The sequence below is a fragment of the Topomyia yanbarensis genome, chromosome 2 (assembly GCF_030247195.1).
Source record: "Topomyia yanbarensis strain Yona2022 chromosome 2, ASM3024719v1, whole genome shotgun sequence".
Classification (NCBI taxonomy): domain Eukaryota; kingdom Metazoa; phylum Arthropoda; class Insecta; order Diptera; family Culicidae; genus Topomyia; species Topomyia yanbarensis.
This window is the reverse complement of record NC_080671.1, coordinates 96530762-96557177: the sequence shown is the minus strand read 5'-3', so window position 1 is coordinate 96557177 and position 26416 is coordinate 96530762. Positions and strand designations below refer to the sequence as shown.

The window sequence follows — 26416 nt, the reverse complement described above, 5'->3', positions numbered from 1 at the left end:
TAAAAACAGTTTACCCGGAATTTCTTCATCAAAAATTGTCATTTTCATATGTCAGCTAACAGCTCGACGTTCGCTGGAACAAAGGCACGGGAATAAATTTGTCGTTTTATTTTCCTCCATCTATCACGACACCTCACTTGTGCAGTTGCAGACTTGAAGAATTCTATTGGACCTAATAAAATCAACGCGACGAACAAATCAATTACAGTCGCCCACTATGAACTCTAAGCTAGTCTAACAAACTGGCATCACTGTCAGCACGGCAAGCGCCACAACAGAGACGGGAGAGAAATGGTACGCTCTGCCCCACCAGCCAGGCTAGCCCGCGGACGACTGGTCACCGAGTGAACATGAATCAGTTGCGTCTTAAACCTTTCAAATGTAACATCATATCGGGAAGACGCTCTCCGTCGACAGTGTCCGTTGCTCACTGATCAGGTTAACCGGGGTCGGTCCGTGCTCCGCGCCAGAGGTTTACAAGTGAGGATACCAGAGTGTTGTGGTTGTGTATGGTTGAAGATTGGTAAAAATCGTTGTCGGAATTGCTAACGCGCCCCACCGGAGGAATTGGCCAGCTTCCAGGTTCGAAATTAATCTCGAGACGCAGTAGCTTCAAACACGCGTGAGGTCATCTACGCATCGGAGGTTCCACACTTGATAAGCAACAGGTCAGTATCTTCTCAAAGAAGCCCTGACCCAATTGGCCAGATTAATTGGTAGTAGCCGGGTTCTTTTGTCTCTTGTTGCTGTTGCTAGGGGGAGCTGGCATCTTATAAAACCGGTGCTCTAAATTGCGCCTCTTTTGCGGGTGAATTGAAAGAAACGATTATTACGTCGTGCAAATCTGCAAACAAACGGTAACGCCGGGCGGGTGCGGGGTGGGCGTCGAGAGCATAAATCCACGACGCAACAGTGCGACATGGCCGGAGAATAGTTACCCGCTAGACGCTGACGGTTGTATAGTTCCAATATAGGTACCATTGCAGTGGAGCAGCGTACAGCACAGGGCTATTTTAAGGTATGGGTAAAATAGACGATGCACTGTGCAAGGTTTGCAGTTGCATTCTCGTGACTTGAAATGTTCCATTTTATGCGCAGTACTTGGATGGAGCAGTACTTGTGTGTCAATGCTTACCTATTACCGATTGAAAATTGTAATCATTTGATCTTGAGAATTTCCACGCTCGGTATAGGCCTAGCCTAGCCTGGGGAAGAGTCGTTGGACTAGTCGGGCATGTTAGAATATTAACCATTATTTTAATAGTCTCGTCTGCATAATTGTATAGATTTACACTAAATTTTCGTCTTTTAATGTTGTACAAGTTGTACTTCCTTCGCTGCACTAGACTACCAGGATGGCTCATGTGTACGAGAATTTAATATTGTACACAATTACTTCAGGACGATAATTTTTGCAGGTATCTTATTCTTTGATTTTAAATTATAAAGACTAGCCAACGCTTCTCTGAGTGCATTATGTCCAATTATTATTCGTAGTTTACTATCAGGTTTGAAATGCTCATTACATATTTCTATTCCTATAACTAGTACGGCCTAAAAACTTGTATATGTTGTGCACCATTTTTCCTTAAAGGTAAAAAAATGGAAGAACCAATTTGTACATGAGAAACTTAGAAAAGTTGCATTTGAATGTGATCCACTCGTCAGTAACTGATACTAACTTGCTGTCAGTTAGATGATATATTCAAACTAACGCTGAATTGGCGCCAGTTAGACACTAAATCCAAACAGTTCACAAAACGTATGTGAATGCCCAAAAGCAACTGGCTGGTACCGAGTGATGTCTTGGTTAGCCAAGCACAGAAGCTTTGGGTCGTTGACAAGTATAGGGAAAAGAACTCTTGTCTTTTGGCGTCGGAACCAAACGCCAAACGTTATTTAGTTATTATGATTTTTCTTAATAAGTAGTTTTTGGATTCTGCCCCCATTAATTGGTTTGTAACAAATGTAACAACTCATGACACTAATAATTTTATTACAAATACAGTGAAGTCCCGTTTTTATCAGCCCCTTGGAGAATTTTAGGCTGATAAAACAGGGGCATTGATAAAATCGAGACATGTATTTTTCTTTCTTTTTAATAAACCTTAAAAATATTAAAATTTTCTTATTTAGTCCCTAGATATAGCCTCAGAACCTTTCCTGATTATTCAGCTTAAATTTCTCTTAATGGGGTCTAACAGTGCAACATTTCAAAAAATTATACGTTATACGATGATGAATAACTTGTACAACCCATAGAATGATGTAATCAATTTTAGCGTGCATTAAAGTCTAAACATTTAGGCACTGCTTGTTTGGATTTCTTTCGTGTCGTCGGACACGATCGGCTCGACACTGTAATTGAATCACTACAAAATGGGCGCGCGTGTAAAGTTGAAAACTAATTACTTGTAGTTCCCATTCCTAAGGTTACTGGTACAGATACAGCCAAATAGTACCGCGCTATTAACATGTTGCATGCAAAAAATTTTTTAGAACTTCTGGTCAAGGATCAACTGACGATTTTTTACTACAGTGCACAGTGGTCCATAGTGTAAATTTAGCAGGAATTTTAACTTTAAATAGCTTAACCTTATATATTTAGGTGGTTTTAATTTTAGCATGATCTAGAATTGAACTTTGTAATGCTTCGAGATAGAGCTTCACTGTCTTCAATAGAACGTTGCAAAAATCACTCATTTTTGAATTCTCAAAGTCCCCCCCCCCCTCCTTCTCATATTGTGACAAATGTCAAAGCTCAGATGCCAAATTTCACATCATTTGGACAATTCTAGACCTCCGCCCACTTCACTTGAAATTTTTGAAATTGTTACTATGGGAAAATATGGAGGAAAATTATATTGAATGCTATAACTTTTGAAGTAGCACCCAACAAATTACAATTCATATCTTTTTTGAAAGGAAATATCCTTAGTGTTTGAATGGAAATATTTCTGTTTCTCGAAAAATACAGGAAAGTGGGGTACTAAGTCATTTTGTCCCCCAAATCCCTCATTTAAAAAAAAAATACTCCGTGATGCAAATCATACATATTTTGCAGTTTTTCTAATGTGAAAACAATCTCAGAAATCGAACAGAACCTGTTTGACCGTTGCCCGAATACGAGATGTTGGGGTTCCATGGCCTTTTGTCTTTCATAATAAATTTTATCATTTTCTCGTGCATATATCTCTATTATTCCTCAATCAATTTCCATTAAATGTACCTTTTTGAGCGTGGAAAATCCTTAGGAATAATACAAAAATAGATTCGTTATCGGTAAAATTCAGAAACATTTTTTTTTGACAATAACTCTACAAATCACTTTTTTTTCTTTAAATGTCCTAGTACCTCAACGTCCCCTATTTTTCTAGGAACGAAACTGTTCTCATGTGTTCCCTAAGCGTATATTACACTAAAAGTCGTTAAAGTTAAATAGGAATTTATTGTTAGATGGAAGAAATATGTGCGATATAACCATAAAAATCGAATCGAATCGAGACTAAATGTCAGAAAATTTAATGTTTCTGGATTTTACCAGTAACGAATCTATTTTTGTATTATTCCTAGGGATTTTCCACGTTCCACAAAGTACCTTTTATTAAAATTGATTAAAGAATAATAGAGATAGGGTGATGAGCCTATTTTCACCATACTAAGCAAGGTGCCTCACTAATTCGATAATTTCTTGCCTTACTATCTAAAGAATGCGTAAAAATTGACATCAACCGCTTTGCTTCGTTGTTAAGAACCAATATAATAACACAAATGCGTTGAAAACAGTAAAATTCTCGTGTTTGAGCACAATGAAAACTCGAATCGAGTGTCCCTATTGTTGCGCTACCATTTGACTCAATGCGTTGAACGAAGATGGCAGACACTGCTCTAACCAACGGCTTCAAATGGGTAGGGTGAAAATAGAAACATGGCGCAAATAGGCTCATCACCCTATATGCACGAGAAAATGAAAAAAAAATATATATGAATGACAAAAGGCCCTATAACCCCAACTTCTCGTATTCGGGACAAAGGTCAAAAAGGCTCCGTCCAATTTCTGAGATTGTTTTACATTAGAAAATATGTATGATTTGCATAACAGAGCAGATTTTTTTTTAAATGGGGGATTTTGGGGACAAAATGACCCAGTACCCCACTTTCCCTTCCCAAGGTTGAGGGGTGTGACGGTATTGCAAACATCATCAGGCCTATTGCGTGCATCAGCGCTAAAGAACAACTGCTTTAAGATGGTTATTGCATTACGCCTCGATAGTGGTGCATCGAGGAGACCGAGAGGGCTTATGCGCCTTTTTTATGCTCTATGTTTCTTCATACTCCGCACCTGCGCATACAAACGCTCAACCACTCGTCTGTGCGCGGTGATGTGGCCGACTGGCGGGTCGTCGTGCATTGACGTTTGCTGTTTGCAAGTATTGTTCCACAATTTGATGGCGGTATTCGTGGACGGGGCTCACAGTGGGAGTCGTTGTGTGTCCATTCGTCATTGTGCATATACTAATTAAATTAATTTAATAATTAAATTAATTTAATAAATACATAAGTATAAACCTATTAGTCGTCGCCTTGTAATAATCGTAGTTTTTCGTACTTCGTCTGAGTATTTGTTACAGTTGGGTCAGGGAATGGATGCAGAACTACCGTATATGATAGAATAGTGGATAATACTTCTGGTGATCAATCATTTGGTTCTATTCATTCGAGAAAGTTGGATTGGATAAATTAGGGGCACAATGAATTTTCCGACGCACGTGAGTCATCCATTCCCGGCCAGCATAGCATGATGAAAGTCTAACAGCATGCATTTAGACGAGTTTGATTGCATGTTACATGTGTTTTTCTATTGTACTTCATTAGTCTGTACTTTTGCACATCTTTTAGTTTGCTTTTCCATTACTGATATATACCAAAATTGTATCGGTCAATTTATACACTTCTAATCAAGCTCTTTGCATCTTTTTTTCTTTATCCGGCATGTTATGATTCCTTTTATTGGTATATCTCTACTATACGCTATCTATACTCATATAGGTACAAACGCTCGTGGCCTTTGCGATAACACAAACCTGGCCACAAGCGTGACCATGCAATTGAAATAATCCACAGATACGCCGGCGCTTTTGCCTACATGAAAAACCCCGATAGTTAAGGAAACGTAGCATCTTTAAACTTCCAAATGCGGTCTCAAACATTAACCCACCACTTGCGCGATCATTAAACGGTCACGTCCGGAAGTCTTACCTCGGTCCTAGCAGTCTGGACTAATGTCTTCAGTTGAACAAATCAAAAAACGCTCATATTCGCTAAACAACACGTTCCATGGTGACATGACCTGGAACTCTAGTGATAAGGGAAGCGGACTCTCTTCTACCATCTGTACCATACACTAAAAATTAAGCATCAGATACACGGTTCGCGCGCGATCAAACAAGAATACACGCTACATAATTATAAAATCGAAATTATACACGCGAAGTCACATACACGTGACAAACACGTTAATATACAAATGCTTGAGCCCTTCGCGATCATCCACGGCACCTACACCCGCGATCTCGTAAACATGATACCATCCCGGTGATAAAGTGAATGTCTCAGCTCTTATAAATTTTCAAACGCGGTTTCAAGCGTGAACCTAAAAACACCCGCGGTCGCACGATCATGTATCGGTCACTTCCGGATGTTTCTATCAGCAGACTAGGTCCATGCCTTCAATTGGACCAATTACAAAAAGAAAGCTCTCATATCCACTGGACACCACGTTACATGGCGACATGACCGAGGACTCTAGTGATATGATGTAACTTACTCCCAGTCAGAATGTGAATTGTTCACCGAAAACTATCAGAATGAAGGTCCGCGTGACCATCGAAGAACGCACGCGTATATAGGAATGGCCACACGGTTACAAAATCCTGTTTTGTACACGCGAAGTTACATGAACGCGAGCACACGTGACAAATACGTTAACATATGAACGCTTAAGCCCTTCGCGATTAATAACGCTCCCATAAGCTGCCATTGAATTTTTAGTTGATCCGACTTCCGGTTCCGGAGTTACGCGTTGAAGAGTGCGGTCACACAGCAAATTCCCATATAAACTGGTACAACCATGATGTCCAAATGACGTCAAACATATTAAAAAGGGTTCAAAATTACTCTAGTTTGCGGGTCTGGATCACTAATGATAAATCAAAGCAGCTTTGACCACATTGGCCACCTATGACGGTTCATAATGCCTCCGGGGAACTCGCCAAGTTCCTAAGCTAATATCACACTTATTACCCAGCGAATTCTCTACCAATTTTTACAAACTTCATTTCAAATGAAAGATACAGTAATGCCATTGACTGCTGCTGAATTTCATTCGGTTTTGACTCTTGGTTCCGGAGTTACAGGTTGGTTAGTAAGGGTACACTGGAATTTCCCATATAAATCGGTACAATTAAACCGCAGAGGCTAAAAACTATTGAAATGGTTACCAAATTACTTCGACTCGCAGGTCTAGATCACTGATTGTCAGTTGAATATTCTTTAAACATATTGTCCACTATCGACAATTCCAGAAGTTCCGGATTCCGGGCATATTCCACAATTAAAGTCACATCGATTCTTAGGTGATGATTGAGCCGATTTTCTTAAACCATGTCTCAAATGGAAGATATAATATGCAGTTGGATGTAGCATCGTCCCCTTCCCCTTACCCTTACATCTTCCCCCTTCATCACCCTCTCCCCCTGGACCACCCTCACACCTGCATTCCCTTCATCCACTCCATATACCGAAATAAGATGAAGGGTTTCTGAGGCATTCTCCATCCTCAAGCCTAAACCCCACCTCCTCCACTTCCAAACCCATTCCTCCAACATTTCAAAATCTGATCACATGAATATAACATTGAACTCAGGCTGATAAAGTCAATTAAATGTTATACTTTCTTGTTTAAAGTGATTCGGGGTCAACTTTCGTGGTAGTTGCGGGATGCGTGCTACGTATAATAAGAATGTAGCTAATTAGCAAGGTACAGGAAGGTATGAAATATTTTTCAATATTAAGAGCTATAATACTCAAGGAAGAGCAAGGAGTTGAAGGAAGAAAGTTTAGAAAAGCGTGGAATAGGGTCATATGGGCAAGCTTAGAGTTTTCCGGCGATTTAACCTTTTGTCTTCTGCAACGCAGGGGTAAGGATATTTTGGTATTAAATGCGAATCATTTGAGTCTGCGGCATGCCCAGACAAGCGTAAAGTCACTTAATGAGTTATGCTGCCAGAACCGTGAAACTCTAAGCTTGCTCATATGACCCTATTCCATGCTTTTATAAACTTTCTTCCTTCAACTCCTCTCTTTTCCTTGAGTACTATGGCTCCTAATATTGAAAAATATTTCACACCTTCACCTAAGGAAAAAGATTGACTCACTCTTAGTCGTTAATAAAAAAGAAAAAAAACAGCTAAGGAATCATAGTTTGAATAAATGAGAATGGCAGAATTGCACCGCTAGGTGGATTAAAACAGGTTTTTAATTCAGTCTTGAAGATGCCAATTTCCTAAAACTAGTGGGTTACATACAATAAGGGATTTTTAAAACCACATTTAAAAAGAAAAGAGCAATTTCTAGACTATCTTAAGAGGGGGTGGGGGGGATCAATTATTAAGACTAGGGGGTGGGCAATTGAATGTAACTACTATGTATGCACTTTGTTTTTAAGAGGTTTTAATTTAACCCTCCGGAAGTCGCGCTTATGGCTAAATGAACGAGCAGCCGCTGGTGTCCTAATACACTGAAACCTCCATTTACGAACTCTTTTTTTTTACGTAATATTCGATTTACGTAACTTTTTTTTACGAACTAAATTCGAAATAACAAACTCTTTTTGGAAAGTTTGAGTTCGTATATTACATCATGAAGTTATATACTTATGTATTCTTAGCTAATTGTTACTAATATAAGTTGGGTATTTTCGGAATGGGGTTGACGAGTGCATCACGGAAATCGTTGTATTGAACTATTTTGGAATCCAATTCTCTATAACCTCAACAATATGGGTATTTTCGGGATAGGGTTGACGAGTGCATGACGGAAATAGAACCCATATTGTTCGTTATCAAGAATAATGCTCAACCGGCAATCGTCACATTGAACTTGGAAAAGTTTCCAATTATCCATTTTCATCATCTACTTGGCAAGCATTTACATTCCAAAAATACCCATATTGTTAGGATTATCGAGAATATTTCTCAACCGGAAGTCGCCATCTTGGATTTCAAAACGGTTCCAATTGTCCATTTTCAGAATCTACTTGTCAAGCCCGTTCCAAAAGTATCCATATTGTTAGAGTTAGCGAGAATATTGCTCAACCAGAAATCTCCATCCTGGATTTCAAAACGGTTCCAATTGTCCATTTTCAGTATCTATTTGTCAAGCCCGTTCCAAAAATACCCATTTTGTTAGGGTTATCGAGAATATTGCTCAACCGGAAGTCGCTATCTTGGATTTCAAAACGGTTCTAATTGTCCATTTTCAGCATCCAATTGTCAATTCCGTTCCAAAAATGCCCATATTGTTAGGATTATCGAGAATATTGCTCAGCCGGAAGTCGCCATCTTGGATTTCGAAAAGGTTCCAATTGTCCATTTTCAGAATCTACTTGTCAAGCCCGTTCCAAAAGTATCCATATTGTTAGAGTTATCGAGAATATTGCTCAACCGGAAGTCTCCATCTTGGATTTCAAAACGGTTCCAATTGTCCGTTTTCAGCATCTACTTGTCAAGCCCGTTCCAAAAATACCCATTTTGTTAGGGTTATCGAGAATATTGCTCAACCGGAAGTCGCCATCTTGGATTTCAAAACGGTTTCAATTGTCCATTTTCCGCATCTACTTGTCAAGCCCATTCCAAAAATACTCATATTGTTAGGGTTATCGACAATATTGCTCAACCGGAAGTCGCCATCTTGGATTTCAAAACGGTTCCAATTGTCCATTTTCAGAATCTACTTGTCAAGCCCGTTCCAAAAGTATCCATATTGTTAGAGTTATCGAGAATATTGCTCAACCGGAAGTCTCCATCTTGGATTTCAAAACGGTTCCAATTGTCCGTTTTCAGCATCTACTTGTCAAGCCCGTTCCAAAAATACCCATTTTGTTAGGGTTATCGAGAATATTGCTCAACCGGAAGTCGCCATCTTGGATTTCAAAACGGTTTCAATTGTCCATTTTCCGCATCTACTTGTCAAGCCCATTCCAAAAATACCCATATTGTTAGGGTTATCGACAATATTGCTCAACCGGAAGTCGCCATCTTGGATTTCAAAACGGTTCCAATTGTCCATTTTCAGCATCTACTTGTCAAGCCCATTCCAAAAATACCCATATTGTTAGGGTTATCGAGAATATTGCTCAACCGGAAGTCTCCATCTTGGATTTCAAAACGGTTCCAATTGTCCATTTTCAGCATCTACTTGTCAAGCCCGTTCCAAAAATACCCATTTTGTTAGGGTTATCGAGAATATTGCTCAACCGGAAGTCGCCATCTTGGATTTCAAAACGGTTTCAATTGTCCATTTTCCGCATCTACTTGTCAAGCCCATTCCAAAAATACCCATATTGTTAGGGTTATCGACAATATTGCTCAACCGGAAGTCGCCATCTTGGATTTCAAAACGGTTCCAATTGTCCATTTTCAGCATCTACTTGTCAAGCCCATTCCAAAAATACCCATATTGTTAGGGTTATCGAGAATATTGCTCAACCGGAAGTCTCCATCTTGGATTTCAAAACGGTTCCAATTGTCCGTTTTCAGCATCTACTTGTCAAGCCCGTTCCAAAAATACCCATTTTGTTAGGGTTATCGAGAATATTGCTCAACCGGAAGTCGCCATCTTGGATTTCAAAACGGTTTCAATTGTCCATTTTCCGCATCTACTTGTCAAGCCCATTCCAAAAATACCCATATTGTTAGGGTTATCGAGAATATTGCTCAACCGGAAGTCTCCATCTTGGATTTCAAAACGGTTCCAATTGTCCATTTTCAGCATCTACTTGTCAAGCCCGTTCCAAAAATACTCATTTTGTTAGGGTTATCGAGAATATTGCTTAACCGGAAGTCGCCATCTTAGAGTTCAAAACGGTTTCAATTGTCCATTTTCAGCATCTACCTGTCAAGCCCGTTCCAAAAATACCCATATTGTCAGGGTTATCGAGAATATTGCTCAAACAACGAATATTAATAAGAATGTGAAGCAAACTTTTTTAATGAACTAAATCCCAAATAACGAACACTTTTTTTACGAACTAATTCAATTTACGAACCCCCGCTTTGGTTCGTAAATGGAGGTTTCAGTGTACGATGTCGCTAGATTTTCAGAGCAGCGTGCAATCAGTGAACCAGCGCGACTACCGGAAGATTAAAGAAAAGGAATCAGATTCAAATTCAATATGACAAAGGCCTATTTGCTTCAGAAAGACATTTACGGGGGGGGGGGGGGGGTTGATTACAGTATGGGAATATCAGACATACGGGGAGAGGACAACGGTGACAGAGAAGAGAAGAACATCAAGCTTGCAGTTTGTGGCAGATCGCAACGTCAAGTTAGCATGCAGCGGGACGTCGGGTGGTCCTCGTCGGACCTGTAGGGAATCCTCCAGATGAGTCTGAACTTCGGGTCGTTTTCGGCTCTAATTTTGGTTTATGCAAGCAGATTGGTGGGTGAAGACGATCACCTAGTAGCGCTTTGATGAGAGTGAGAGGCACTACAAAAGCAGTTCAGGGTACCTCAAAATGGGATAAAGAGAAAGAGATGTGAGATCTTTCTTATGTTGATTGATTTTAGGAAGAGATAGATTCGGAACATATAACAGAGATCGCGACTTGCCATAACATCTCGAACTGGGACGTTGACGGACTAGAGTCGGTGCACGCCCAGACAATGTGTTCGATGTCGTGAAAGCCGTCGCCACAAGCACAGACACCACCGTCCACAAGCCCAATACGCCGAAGATCGGCATCCAGCGGGTAATGGTTTGCCATGCGTCGGGACATCACACGAATGAAGTCACGACCCACATCCATCCCCTTGGACGAATAGCGTCAATGGAACTGAAGCTACCCGAAACGATGCAGTAATGGTCTGCGGGTAATTTGGCAATGGCTCCGATGGTATACTGAATAGCAGCTAGTTCTGCAGCGTAAACTTAAGCAGGATCACTGAGTTTGTAGCGAAGCGGTGAACTTTTGATTGAAAATACCGAAGCCAGTGGACCCTCCGAGACTTGATCCGTCAGTATAAAACATCTGACAGCAGTCGACCTTTTGGAATTTATTGTAAAAATATTTGGGACCACTTGCGGGTATTCCACGAATCTTATCCTTCCTGGGATGAGTCGAAGAAAACGGTAGATTCAGAAGTATCTAAGAAATGAACACGGCTGGGATTTCTTTCGAATTTGATGAAATGTATGGTCCCGTAACAGAAACCACACCGTCGTCTGCAGGTTGCCTTAACGTGCAGGAATTATTAAGACATTCATCGATGTCATTGTTGTAAAAAAATGTATAGAAAAGGGCTTAGGCATAAGCGCTGGGGTAGACCATGTAGCTGAATCTCAACATTAACGAATCGCCATGCGAGAAGTACATGTGCTTTTCCGACAACAAATTCAGCAAAAAAAAATGTTCAAAGTTCTTGAAAGACTATGCTGGTGAAACTTCTCAGAAAGAGTGTTGAAAGAAACAGAATCAAAAACCCCTTCAATATCCAAGAAAACTAATGACATTTGCTCTTTTCGAGCATAGGCCATAGGAATTTCTGTCGTCAACAACGTAAAGCAATCGTTCGTCCCTTTGTCTTTGAGGAAGCCAAATTGTGTATCTGACAGTAAGCTATTTGCTTCGACCCAATTGTCGAGGCGGAATAGGATCATTTTCTCGAACAACTTACGGATACAGGACAGCATTGCGATCGGTCGATACGAGTTGTGGTAGTAGGCTGGTATTCCTGGTTTTTGGAAGGTGATGTCTCTCAAGAAACTTATTAAATAAAATCTGGCAGATTCTTTAACAGGTTGAATTTGATTCTGTTTGGTCCTGCAGCGTATTGGTACATGATAAGAGAGCAAGTGAGAACTCAACCATCGATAAAAGATGTTTCTTTCACGGTATCCGACGGAGGCGCGACGCAATAGGTCTTCTGTGCCGGGGTGGAATCCGAACAAAAAATCGAACAAAGCGAAATCGAATACCCAACGGTTTGAATATTCCACGCTCTCGTCAGTACTGTTTCGGTTTCGCATACGTCGGGCCGTGTCCCAAAGAGTGCTCATCGATGTTTCTATCGTTAGTTCGTCAACGAACCGGCACCAGTAACTACGTTACTTGGTTTTCATCAAACTCTTCATTCGCGTTTCTAGCGTCGCGTACTGTCGATAGCTAGCGGGCGGCTTACGTCTGAGCACTCTTTGTCCTACCATGGATTGGGATTGGGTGTTTTTGAATGTTCGCACCGGGTATTGGTCTAAGCTGGATTCGTGCTGTAGCTCAAACTATTTATTAAAATGTTGAAGGAATGCTGGGATCGCTCTGGAATTGAAACCAAAGAACACTTGCGGTTTTTGATGTTCTGGGAAGTGCTGGAAACTGGAATGTCTCTTTCGTCAAAATATCGTTTGCCTGCTTTGAGTTGGATAGCAAAACCCTTATCTTGTCCGAGCCGAGTCACAGCCGAAAATGTTTCTATTAGGTCTTAAGTAATCTGAAGAAGATTCAGCGATTTAGTCTTGGGCCGAAAGAAGACCACAAATGAACCATATGACAGTTCTGGGTAGTGGATTCTGGACCCAACCTCCATTTGATCATACGGAGAGGGAACCATCGAAAACGTCAATGTACGGGGTCAGCGTCCGCGCAGACGGGAGGAAGCAATAAATGTGGTAAGAAAGATAACTTAGTTTTAAGCTGGTTTCCAACGACGCACAGTGGCTGGAGGCTGGCCAAAACCTCAAAAATTTATTTTTGAAATATTGATATTTTATATTTTTTCTAAATTTCTCATATATTGAATGATGTATATTCAAAATTTTATGATCATTGGATAAGAACACGATTTTTAACATGAGTTTAAACGTAACAAAGTCCGGACTTTTTATTGATTTTCATTTCCGAAACCACCATTGCTCTGTTCACTTCAAATGCATGTTGCTCGTTTGATTTTCGTTCGATTTTAGCACAACTAGTTTCATTGTGTAGAGGAACGAAAAAACTTGGTTAGTGAATAAAATACATTTGGTAAATTTGCTTGGAACTATGACTTTTTAGTTTAAATATGTTTGAGGTGGTCAGATCAAAAATACTTTTTTCACTAATGTATTCTGAACAAATTTCGGAATCATTTCGGAACGGTCACATAGTATACATTCTATGGGAAATTACCTCTACTTTTCGAATATCATGGTCTCGTACTGCGCCTAGGTGCGCAAAAAGTTTTAAGAAGGTTTTGAAGCTTTGTTGCTGATATGGAGGCGCATGGTGTTTTGTTTAAAATAGTTAGACAATCTACAGTAAACCAATATGTTATACAATGGATTTAAAGTAGTATTCTTCATTTTTTATGATATTGCTGACATTGGTGAACAGTAACGGAAAATCTATCATGAAAACGGGATCATAGTTATAAGAAAGGTTCAATGACACTGTATGGAAAAATGCATTTAATATTTTACGACTTTTGACATCAAAAATGAGCTCAGCACCTCAAAATTAGCTTAAATTGTGATTTTCAGCCAAATTAGGTAACATTTGAGGTTTTGTCCGACTTTTGTTTGAAGACCCGCCACTGTGCGACGTGCCGTTGTAGCTAGCTGGCTATTGTTTAATCCTCACGGACGAACAAAATTCTGAAGAATGTGACAGTGAAAAGAAGACACTAAGCATCGAATCGCACACCGCACAGAAATAAAAACACTCGAACTGTCTGAGAGTTACGGTACGAATGAAAATAGTCTTAACGTTATCTGAAGACTACTTCAGTTTTAAATCAATACCGCGAAAGTTATATGAATAAAACAGTTTTTCTAAGAAACACTAAGAAACGTCTAATCCTTGATTTAAAAGTTCCTATGAAATGAAAAGTATGATAGAGCATACATGTCTTCAACAAACTTTTCTAAAATTTGTCGTTCTACAATTTCATTGAAAGAGGTATGGCTCTATCTAAAATGAGTAAAAAGTAATTTTTTTTATCTTGGTAAAATTACAACCACACAAACTGTGAAAACATTCCCAATGACAATAAGACAAAGTTTTTAGTTTTAGTAAAAAATTTAAATTTCTGCTAAATTCGCTTTCTGGACCACTGTGCATTGTCAATTTTATATCATCAAATCTAAAATCAGGAATCAGAATATATTCACTGGTTTGAGGCACGTTCCTTTATGTAGTCGGGGATTTGTGCCTTGCCGTGTCATCTCATCATTTCCTTGATCGGATGGGAAGTAGTTTCGGTCTCCCAAAAACAGCTTCGTCTATGTAAGGACAGCTATTTACCTGAAATCGCAATCGTGTCTCTGCTGGCCAGTTCCATATCGCGCGATACGAGGTTCCGTCGTCGGATTCACAAAGATCACATGAAAATGACTCAGCACGCTGAATAGTAGTCATGTAAAAATTGACTTTGCAGTGGCCAGTTAAGGTCGTGGTCAGCCTGCCACAGTATTGTTTCGAAAAGTGTAAGAGGTTTTTCGAAATCACTGGGCACGGTTGTTCTGGAAACGTCTTTGTTTGGCAACACGTTCTCCAATAATTGCGGTGCTCGGATGAAGCCCAAGACGGTTTTTTTCTCTTATCTAATATGTAGGGCGGCCTCAGAACCAACGAAGTCAAAAATAGTGGCATAATATTCGGGTACAACCACCTTCAATGATACTTGGAATAAGATAGGAAATATTAGAACGATTCCTACTTAATGGAAGGCCACCGACTCAACAATACTTTTATAAGTTCCACGATGTTGGATACAAGAATATGTATTGATCCAGGATTCGTGGAAGGCAGGCAGTGCGATCTTTAACCCTTTATAAGGCGGTGGCAACAATCGTTGCGTTCATAACGCAGGAATATGAAGTGAGAAGTGTTCCAATCTTTCTGAATCTACTTGTTAGGAGCCTGGCAACTCTTCTTATTACTGTTTATTGAGTTACAGTGAAAAGTGTCAGGTGAAAAGTTTTTTGAAAAAAAAAACGCAATTTTGGACAATAACATTAGCTCGATTTTGAAAAAAAAATACTCTGGACCCTATAAGTTGGTGATGCAAATTTGTAAAAACAACTATAACGACTAAGGTACAAAATTGCTGCGTATATTTTAGTCAGATAGCGCAAAAATCTAGCCATTTCGGTCAGTACGATAGTTATTTGCTTTCAAAAACTGGAAAACCTATTGCAGCAGTAAATTTTGAAAACTCCTGTATTGAAACATTGGAATTCTACTTTAAATCGCACGAAAACGATGAAACCAAGTAGATTTAAGAAATTACTTTTAATTGGCTTTGGTTTTTTTTGTAGTTTATGCTTAGATCTATCGATTTAAGCTAAAAATTTATTAGTTCGTTCTTGTAAAACAAACCACTCTCTTGAGGTGTTCGTCTTTGCCTACTTTCATCGAATGGTGGTTTGAACTCAAATTTCATAAGCTGGCGAAATTCCTGCATAATAACTGCGATGTTTGGTGTTAAAAATGATTTTTACTTTAATTATGTCAGTTCACAGAATTTCAATTTTTTAATGTTATAGGAAAGACTACCTATGTAACCAATAAGCATTATAACGTAGCCTAATATCTGCTTTAGATCCACATATAAAGCAGTCTTATAGAACCGCGAAGCTCTAAATACTGATATAATGCTAGTATTATGCCAGAAAAGGCGAATTATAGTGCTATTACCACTGAGAGCTGACATACAAGTAAAGTTTTCAACTTGTGTAAGAAATTAAACTGTCGCTTTGAAATGACAACAGCAAGTAGCGACTTGCCACTGGTCGGCGCTTCGATCGGCCAGCAATCGCTATACGGGACTTGTATGCAAACTTGGATACAATGGTGACTCACGCATGCAAACCTGTATGCGATGGTGGTTTTCAACGTATTTTCATTTAAATGTTTACACAGATTTATACACAGATTGACAGCTCGTTTCTGCAGTACTAATGCTATTATATAGCACCAGCGCACGAATGTCAAATTTGACAGCCTTTTATTGGCACTACTAATGCTATTAAAAAGCTTCAGCTGACTGTCATTGTTCGCCATGGTTTTAAAACCATTTCTTATGTATCCTTTCGGTATGATAAGCAAAAAGAAAACAAATTAAAATAAAATGTTCTGTTTAAAACCGTAATTGACTCTCTTCTAATGCATTGTAATGGATATCCTTAATGGGTTTTCGTTCTGACATGATATGAATGTTTTACGAAAATTACCTTTAGTAAGTCTCGAACTGACGCACCTTGCCTCGACCTTCATGGTAAGTGCGCTGCGTTTGCTGCCTGGACTATATTGCATATGTTCGATTGAAATGGAATATGCCGAATATAATCTTCAAGAAGAGTTACATAACAAATAAACCCACAGCATTACAATAGCATTATATCGGCTTTCTATTTGCTTTATAATGGCACTACATGCTTTAAAGATCCTCGAAGCATGTACGCGTTATATCAGCTTTATATACGCATATAGATCAAGTGATAATGCTATATTTCGGCTGTGCGTTTATGCATTATTGATCCTAATATAAAGTTTTATTGCATTATTAATGCTGTAATAGAGTTTTAATGCAACATTAGTGCAAATATATAGCCAATATAGTGCAATGGTTTAATGCTTATGGTCACTTAGGTATAAAACCATTTGTCTTCGCTCATGCTTTCATTACTGCAAGTACCTTGTTGCTCACCATTGGTTTTTTTATTCACGTGTTTTTTTTATTTTGTAAGTTACGGCTTTAAATCTGTTTTTGAGAACAAGTATTTTTTATCATTGGTACAAACGTATAAAAAATTTAAAAAACTTCCCTCAATTTTCCCACACAAAGAAGGACCTCTTAAATGGGTTGAAAATTAAATGATTGGCTATGACAGGTAGACATTGTATAACGACTTGTCGTATAATTGTTTTTTATTTGTTTGATCGTTATTTAAATGCGCGTATTGTTTCACCCATTCAGCGTTGTTTAACAATGCAGTCATGTATAATCAATTTCTTTCCATGCCTGAAGAAAGTAGTCAGGCCACAAACGTTCCAACTCACATGTTACATATATTCGTTCAAATAACGCGGAACATAGCGCAAATTGCGCAGCAACTATGCATCATGTAGGCATATTTCCGCTGCAGTTACTAATGGTACCGTTCACCTGTACCGGGCGACGGGCGTGGAGCACCTACTTCGTTCACTACCATTAACAATTGTTTTTTTTTTCTTGTTCTTTCTCGGACTCATCAGGAAAGAAAGGAAAGCGGCAAGCGGGGACGTAAACCAGGCCGCAAAGCATCAACGGAGCGGGTCGATATGAAGGCAAAGCTCGGTAAGTTTATACCTCTGGCTCTGAAGCGATTGCATAACCCCAATCAAACGAACTAAAGGTTATGTACTACCCCCTCTTCCCTTTCCCCCCACAGAACGCAGCAGACAGAGTGCCCGGGAGTGCAGAGCTCGCAAAAAGCTGCGCTATCAGTATCTGGAGGAGCTAGTCAGTGATCGCGAGAAGGCCGTGTACGAGTTACGCCGCGAGCTGGAGAAACTTCACTACTGGGCACTGGAGGTCGATGCCGGTCGTTTCCCCGAGGGTTTGCAGGAGCTACTCGAGGAACTGGGTGCCCTGAAGCAGGAGTAATCTCACGCCTTACTTGATTTTCGTCGTTTTGTTTTTGATTTGTATGAGTTGCGTACTATTTATTTCGGAAAGACGAATTAGTTCAGCTTAGATTCTATCGGTTGTAACGTTTTGCTTTTATTGGTGTTTGGCGGAAACCGCATAAGTTTGTTTTAGTTGTATCGTAAATTAGAGTAGTTTGGTTATGCGTTTTAGGTTTCAACATAAATATGTGATTAAAAAGTAACAAAAAATATTGTAAAACGAAGAAAACTACAAAAAAAAACACAATATCTTGAACGATATACATTAACCTCATCGAATGGTAATACTAAGTACAACCAACCCAAATATACAATAGGATATGATACATGTGTTTTTGCGATAGAGCTGGGCTGTCACTACGCTGATCACTAGTGAATGAAACACTCAATGCTACAAATGTAGTACCATAGCACTGGTTTGCAAAGTGCATATGCTGGTTTTAACATTCTTTGTGGAATCGATCGCACAATAAGCATAACTAACAATGAACAGCTCATGAATTTAATTGTTTCCAGTAAACCAACAGTTATATACTTCAAATGGTGGCATATAGATTAAAACAAGCATCTATTTTTGTAATACATATTTTAAGAAGTACCAATAAAACTACAACGTGGAACAAGAATTTGTTTTGGTTTTATTCGCACGTGATTATTCTGAAAGCAACAGTCGGAAGGGCAGACTCTGATACGTAAATCTCATGTAAGGTGCTACCTTTTTGCGAGAAAAAATGGGAAAAGACTTGAAGCAATGATTTTATTATCTCAAAGTTATGGTATTTTGATAGTTGTGGGTGAATGGAGAACAGTGAGTCTAGTTATGTAAGGTATGCAAACTAGGCTGGATAGAACTATCCACGTCAGTCTTGGATATCACATACATTTGGAGCAGCATCAGATGTTGCTGTAACCTGTTTTTCACTCCTATTCGGCAGATTTCACGCCGCCACTCGCGTTACGGCTTGGTAACGCCAAGCGGGTGTCGAGGGGGGTCAATTGAGGTTGTCTGACGTATTCTTGATATTCACATCACTAGCGTTTCTGCGTTAGAATCGACAGACAGCCTTAGTTAGTTATAAGCATAGGGACTTATTTTTAATGTGGTAAATAATGTCTTTTTCGCTTCAGATAGTTGATATTTGAGCCAGTAGAACTCCTTGAGCGTCTGACATACGAGTTCCGACGGAAATTGAGGATCCGATAGAGATCCTTTCTATGAGACGGTCGACCGACGGCGTCGATATGCCGGAAGAGATGAGCAGCGGCAAGCGAGTTTAACATGAGAGAATGAAACTACCATTGAAATGAAATCTGTAAGTAGAACTAACAAAATGCTTAATTTCAGGAACTGTACGAGATGGCGCTGGGCCTGTGGCCTTCGACTGGTATGGTCCATTCTCATTGATTCGGAAGTCTTCTTGGTTGGTTGGTAGATATGTGCTCCTACTTGCAAGTTGATCAATTCGCTTGGGTGGGGGACATGTGGATCCTACTAGTTGTCGATTTTTTTGATCGTAGGTATGTGGCTAGTTCAGGAAAGGAGTGCAGAACTAGCACCTAAGAGATAGTTAATTATTCATGACTTGTTCTTATGATTATTAAACTCGACCAAGCACACCGGCTCTCAGAAATAATAAGCAACCCTTTCGGGTCGGTGTGGTCTATTCGAGTCGAACCAGGCGGACATTCGGTTCGAGCAAACTTTATGGGGAATAGTGGATAAATATTTTTTAATGCCTTCATGGGCAGTTTTTTTTGCGAAATCCTAAAATACCTTCACTGGTATAGCTACTCAGGATAATAATAATAGAAAAACTAAGGGTTTGCCTAGTGCATAATGTAATGAATACGTATATTGACTAGAACAGGGATAATCGAATTATGTTATACGATAGAGATGAAACAGCACAGTTGTAGGAAAAGTAGTCGCTAGTAAGGACTAATACTGCTAGTATGTTTACCGTTTCAATTAATAGTCGATTGATCCGCTTCGGACCTAGGAGACAAAAAGGAGATTAGAAAGAGACAGAAGCGGATTCAATGCGAAATTTGCCAATATGACGTTGACCCCAAGCCGATGGTAGGATGATTTCCTTTAAACGCTTTTGAGTGATATTAGAGACAAATTAGAGACAAATCTGCATCGAACTCATACTTAAAATTTTCCGGAACTATTGTGTTTTTGTGCTTCAATTTGATGGAATTACTTTGCGGTTAGATTGGTTGGACAAATGCCGCAAGGAGCACAAGACTGAGACTCCGCCTAGGGCACTAGAAGGCCATGCTACGGCTCTAGTACCACCCACAGCTTATTGTGGTATGTCTGTTGAGTGAAGGAGATGGGAATGAGAGAGTTATGGGTCTGTAGGGATGTGCGGTGTCTGAGGGGAGTGTTTTGGAGAGGGGTCTGAGGGGTTTGATGAGCGTCGGGAAGGGGGGGGGGGGAGTTGAAGGGACATTTGGGGTAGTCACAGAATTAAGTTCAACCTTTCATTTGAGACTAAGATTGAGAAAATCGGTTCGGTCATCTTCGTGTAACTGATGGGCGATTGTTAGTCACATACATGCAAACATACACACGCATACGTACACATACATTTGCCGAGCTCGACGAAGTGAGGCGAATGGTAAAAGAGTACCGGCTCTCTGGGCCTCTGTTAAAAAGTCGATTTTCAGAGTGATTGCATAGCCTTTCTATCGGAGAAAGGCATAAAGGTTTATATGAGAATGCCACGTGTGATCGGACTCATTTACCCATAACTCCGGAACAAATATTTCGTTCAAATTAAATTCCTGTAACTCAGGAACCAGAACTCTAATTCAAATGAACTTTAATAGCAGTTAATAGGGATACTCTAGCTTTCATTTGAGACTAAATTTGTGAACATCGAATCAGACATTTCGGAGAAACAGATGTAAATTCAATTCAGGAACTTAACCACTTTCCCTACGCTTCCGGTACCGCAGAGATGTCCAAAGAGATCAATATGGGTTTGATTGGGCATCAGTGAGCTGAAGCTATAAATCCAAGCAATTTAGAATACATTTTATGAAGTTTTGCATCTTTTAGTTAACATGCTGATTCCGATTTATATGGGAATATCATGCGTAGTCGCACTCTTCAACCCGCAATTTCGGAACCGGAATGTAGCCACGTCGTATCTTTTTTCTAAGTTTGATAAAATCGGTTCGGCCATCTCCAAGTTACCGTGTGATCCATAGTGAATATTTTTTGTGGCGTGTGTCCTGCCGCCTCGTGTGTTTTCAGCTTTAAGGTAGTTCATAACACCTGCGGCACAAACATCTTGCGCAAGAGGATATAGCTTGGCAAAGCGGATACAGCGAAGGTCATCTAAAAAATAATTTAATTGGGTGTATGTTAACGAATCATCCAGACGCTTGTACTCAAGAATTTTCACCAATTGAAGTCTGAAGTTTTTAAAACAGCCAATCCCGTGCTTCAACAAATCCTCGCTTGTCAAAGTCTCATTGTTGACTACGCTTACAATCTCTACCCTTAATGCAGGTATATATACTATGTAGTCCCGTCTAAAGAACCTAAAAATCGATCACGGGAAAATATGTTTACTGAATAGAGAATAAAATTGAAATCAGACCAATACTTTAATGAAAACTGTATCGATTTTGCTGGCTATTTTCGGCAAATTTTAAAAGCTTTGAAACTGAAAGGAGGATAGGTATTCCAGAGCGAATCAGCTATAATCTTAGAACGAAAAACTAGGACTAGGTAGGTCCATATGGACATAATCGCAAGGAAATGTGAAGAATCTTTTGCTTTCTGCTGATAAGAGATGGGCATTCCACCCAAGTCTACCGCAAGGTAATAGAGCATAAATAATCACCCTGTTTTTATGTAAAGTCTTACTCGGCAGCAGTTTAAACATCAACGTAATCAATGACTTTTTGAGGTCGCCAAAGTTTTGTTCTGGTGTTTGATGTCAACTTTAAAAGTCTAAACATGTAATTTGAAAATAGAAATTCAAACTCTATTCGGTACATATTTAGCAATTTAACCGTAAGGAAATGAAGATGAAACTAGGAATCTTTCAGATGGAATCATACGTTCGGCATTGGTATGTAGGCGCTGAGACCCTTCTAAATACCAAACCATTACACATACATTTTAAACAAGAAGCACCATCCCTTACATATAGACTGCAAGCTACTGTAACCATGTCAATCTTGCTAACATTGATACTCGACTGTGGTCACAAATAGTTACCCGGGGGGGGGGGGACGAAATTCTTGCTCCCAGCGATATTACGCTCACATGTAGTTTTCCTTACAGGACATTCCATGTGAAGATTCCCTCTCGAGACGAGTGTTTGCCGGACTAATTGTATCTCCTCGTACCTTGCGAACCGTAGCGCCTCGGTGCGACTTGGAACTACACTATCGGATCCCTTCCACATCACATCGGGTGTTGCTCAAGTTCCTCTTGGACCTCTTCTTTTTGTACTGCTCGTGAACGACCTCTGCAGTGAATTGTCGTCGACTACAGTCATGTATGTAAATGTACCGTGTTATAAATACTAGGGTTGACTGTTGCACTTTGCAAATGGACTTCGAAAGGGTTATGGATTGGTGTGACAGAAGTGGCATGGGTGGGAACATTCAGAAATGCAGCACTTTCGCACGAGTACAATCCCCATTGTGTTCGAATACTTGTTGTGTTATGCTCATGTAAATCGAGTCGCATCCGTCAGGATATATGTATCACTCTCGACTGTAAACTACGGTTTATCGCACATGTTTCTTCTGTCATAGCTAAATCCTACGCTATACTTAGACTCATCAAGCGCAACACTCGTGATTTCACTGATCTTTACTGTCTAAAATCTCTATACATCGCACTGGTACGCAGTATTCTGGAATATGGAGTTACCGTTTTGGGCCCCGTATCACACCGTCCACATTAATTGTCTTGAACCGGTACGAAAGAACTTCATCAGGTTTGCCGTTGGCCGGCTGCCCTGGCAAAATCGATTACAACTACCTCCATACGAAGATCGCTGCGCTCTCATCAATTTCCCTACGCTGCGAAATAGGCGAATCTTTGCGCAACTACTCTTCATCTTCGACTTGCTTACAGATAACATAGATTCCCCTGCTTTCTTAGTAAAGCTTGACTTCAACGTTCCAGGTAGATCTTTCTGGGGAAATGATTTTTTCCGGCGCTCAACATATCGTACGGCCAGAATAATCCACTGGATGTTTGCTGCCAGCTCTTCAACAACCTTTTTCCACTTTTTGATTTTAGTATAAGTAAAGAGTCTCTCAAATTAAAAATAATTAGTTTATAGTTAGATTATAGTTTTTAGTCCGTGCGATGTCGCATTTTTAATTGAAGACAATATACAATCAATCAACAACAACACCAAACGCAGTTGGCCTGTTACACTGACGGTTCTCTGACGAAAAGACGTGCTGGTGTCTACTGTCGTGAAATGAGATTGGAACAGCCTTACTCGCTAGGTAAATACTGTATTCCAAATAGAAATCTTCGCGATTATGTGCCAATTGTGCAATTGGCCCTTCAAAAGAGCTTGTCCGGTAAAGTTATAAACTTCTGCTCCGATTTTCAAGCTGCAATCAAGTTTCTATCCAGAGGACGGGGGCGAGGACGCTATACCCCAACCTGTGCTCATACTGTCACTCGGACGTTCTGCCAATCGCAGCGAGAAAACTTTCAGAAAAACAACACAACCACTGTCAGTAATCTCTTGGAACACCCAGGGACTAAACACGAGCAAAGCAGAACTGGAAATAATGATCGACGAAAGGGACCCTGTAGTCATCTGTCTTCAAGAGACCATGTGCTCCTCCAACAATGTACCCAGAATAAACGGTTATAAAGTGTACCACCGTGAGCGACAAGGGGGCAGACGAGCCACTGGCGGAGTAATCACAGCCGTCAAAAACGGATACGACAGCGAGGAAATAGAAATCAATACTCGATTAGAGGCCATAACTATCAAGGTAGGTCAACCCTTGAACTTGACCATCATGAACGTCTACCTCCCACCCAGCGAAGAAGTCACCTGTGATGAGCTGACTGAACTAACCACACACAGCGATAACCCTCTCTTACTAGTCGGCGACCTGAATGGCCACCCCCCTTTTTGGGGTCCACCTACATTAGTGCACGTGGACAGATTATAGTGGACTTCGTAGAGCAGAGGGATTTAACTGTGCTGAACACAGGCGAACCCACCCACCTCAACCACGCCACGGGTACTTTATCTTGTATCGATATTGCCTGCTGTTCGATGGATCTAGCAGGACTGTTGGACTGGTCAACATACGACGACTCTCGCGGTAGTGATACCAATGATCATTACCTTGCCTGGAGAGCTACCGAGACAAAAGACGCAAGCAAAATTGAAAATTGAAGAGGCCAATTGGGAATTGTACCAATCCCTGGTAAATTTCGAACGGAAAGAAGACACCGCAGATCAAATCGACGAAATCACGTCTCAGATACTCAAATCTGCTATGGAATCTATTGCAAAAACAAAAGGCCACAGTGGGAAGAAATGCGTTCATTAATGGAATGATGACATAGCTTCCAGGATTTAAGCCAGGAAAAAGGCTTTAAGAAAATTGAAATCGTTCAACGACCAAGCTGATGCAAAAGAAGAGCTTTCCAAAGCATATCGTATGGCTAGAACCTCCTCCAGAGAGGCAGTCCAAAAAGCAAAGAAAGCGTGCTGGGAAAAGACGGCTAATAGTTTCAACGCTCAAACCCCTACCAAGGACATGTGGAGCAAATACCGTCAGATACAGGGAAAAAGAAAAAGCGACCGTATCTACGCCATAACGCTGATTGGACATACCGCCACCGAGGATACAGCAATTGCAGAACTTTTGGGAAACTCTTTCGAAGAAACATCAAGTAACGCAGCGTTTGAGTCGGAATTCCTGGAACGAAAGAAACACAGCGAAGTTAATTGCCTGAACATCCCAAACTAACCAGAAGCTGAATGCAACCAAGCCTACAAGCTCCACGAGCTGGAAGAAGCGCAGGAAGGACTACGCGGGTCCTTACCAGGTCCTGACGATGTTCACTATGCGATGATCCGTAATATACCACCAGACTGCAAATTGCAACTCCTCGACGCATACAACCGGTTGTGGTCAAAATCGATTTTTCCTACTGAGTGGACCAATTCGATAGTGGTGCCGATTTACAAGGGGAAAGGTGAGCGCACCAACCCTCGAAGCTATAGACCCGTATATCTTCACAGCTGTATGGGCAAGGTGTTCGAGCGAATGATAAACAACCGCCTAGTTCATCTGCTTGAATCCAGAAAGTTGCTCAATTCTCACCAGTACGCATTCAGGAAAGGTCGAACCACTGTTGCTCATCTAGCGGAAATGGAGGATGAAATCAGAAAAGCGTACGTCAAAAAACCAGTATACCCAAGTAGTTTTCCTGGACGTCTCCAAAGCCTATGATACAACCTGGAGGAGGCTCATCCTTCAGAGGCTAAACGAGTGGAGTATTGGAGGCGAGACGCTAAGGTTTCTGGAAGAAATGTTAAGCGTCAGGACCTTTAGAGTCCTAGCGAATGGAGTGTTGTCCAACGAAAAAGTTATGGAAACAGGACTTTGCCAGGGATCGGTGTTAAGCGTAATCATGTTCCTGATTGCAATCGACACTATTACTCAATATCTGCCTCCAAATGTAAAGTGCCTTATACATGCCGACGACATAGTCCTAATTGCCAGTGGAGAGAACGCAAAAGCTGCCGAGCACCAGCTGCAAATCGCTTTGAAAACGGTCGAGAAATGGGAAGCGGAAACCGGGTTCAAAATATCTGCTGAAAAAAGCGCAACAGTTATCTTTAGGAACCTGCGTTCTCGTAAACCATGCAACCCGAACACATTACTACTGAACGGTACACTTATCCCCCGAGAAAACAGCCACAGGTGCCTAGGAGTGATTTTCGACCAAAGCCTACAGTTCCGAAAATACGTAGAGGATGTGAGAGCCAACTGTCAGCAAAGGATCCAGTTCATCCGCAGTGTAGCTGCTAAAAACTGGGGTGGAGATAGAAAAACGCTACTGAAACTGTACCGGGCTACAGTGCTGGAAAAATGCTATACGCTGCACCGGTGATTTCTGGAATGAGCGAAGCTTCCCTGAAAAGGTTAGAGATGATCCACAACACAGGACTAAGAGCGATAGTAGGAGCATTTCAAACAAGTCCGATAAGCAGCCTGCTATCACACAGACACATACGCACGCTCCTGGAACAGAGAACTGCGATTTTTGCGGCACGGAGACGAGCCCTGGACAATGTTGGGGAAAATGAGAGCAACAACGATGATGGACAAGTAAGTGAGAATCGCCTCTCATCTAGTGAAGAAACGCTGGATAGTGGAGAGCTCTGGGGGACGAGCAGGGCTAAAGAAGTAAATTCAACGAGAGTCCGGGGAAATAACGTTCTGCAAGATCTTCAAATCAG

The 26416-nt window shown here is 40.5% G+C and overlaps 1 protein-coding gene across 1 annotated transcript in view; it reads left to right on the top strand.

Moving 5' to 3' along the window:
• Window positions 1-18550, top strand: part of LOC131678894 (REPTOR-binding partner) — a 28596-nt gene extending 10046 nt beyond the window's left edge. Inside the window, exons 2-3 of the mRNA XM_058959318.1 lie at window positions 17511-17592; window positions 17687-18550. Coding sequence (XP_058815301.1) covers window positions 17511-17592; window positions 17687-17901 — 297 coding nt within the window. The 3' untranslated portion in view covers window positions 17902-18550. The remainder of the gene's footprint in view (window positions 1-17510; window positions 17593-17686) is intronic.
• Window positions 18551-26416: the final 7866 nt, after the last annotated feature.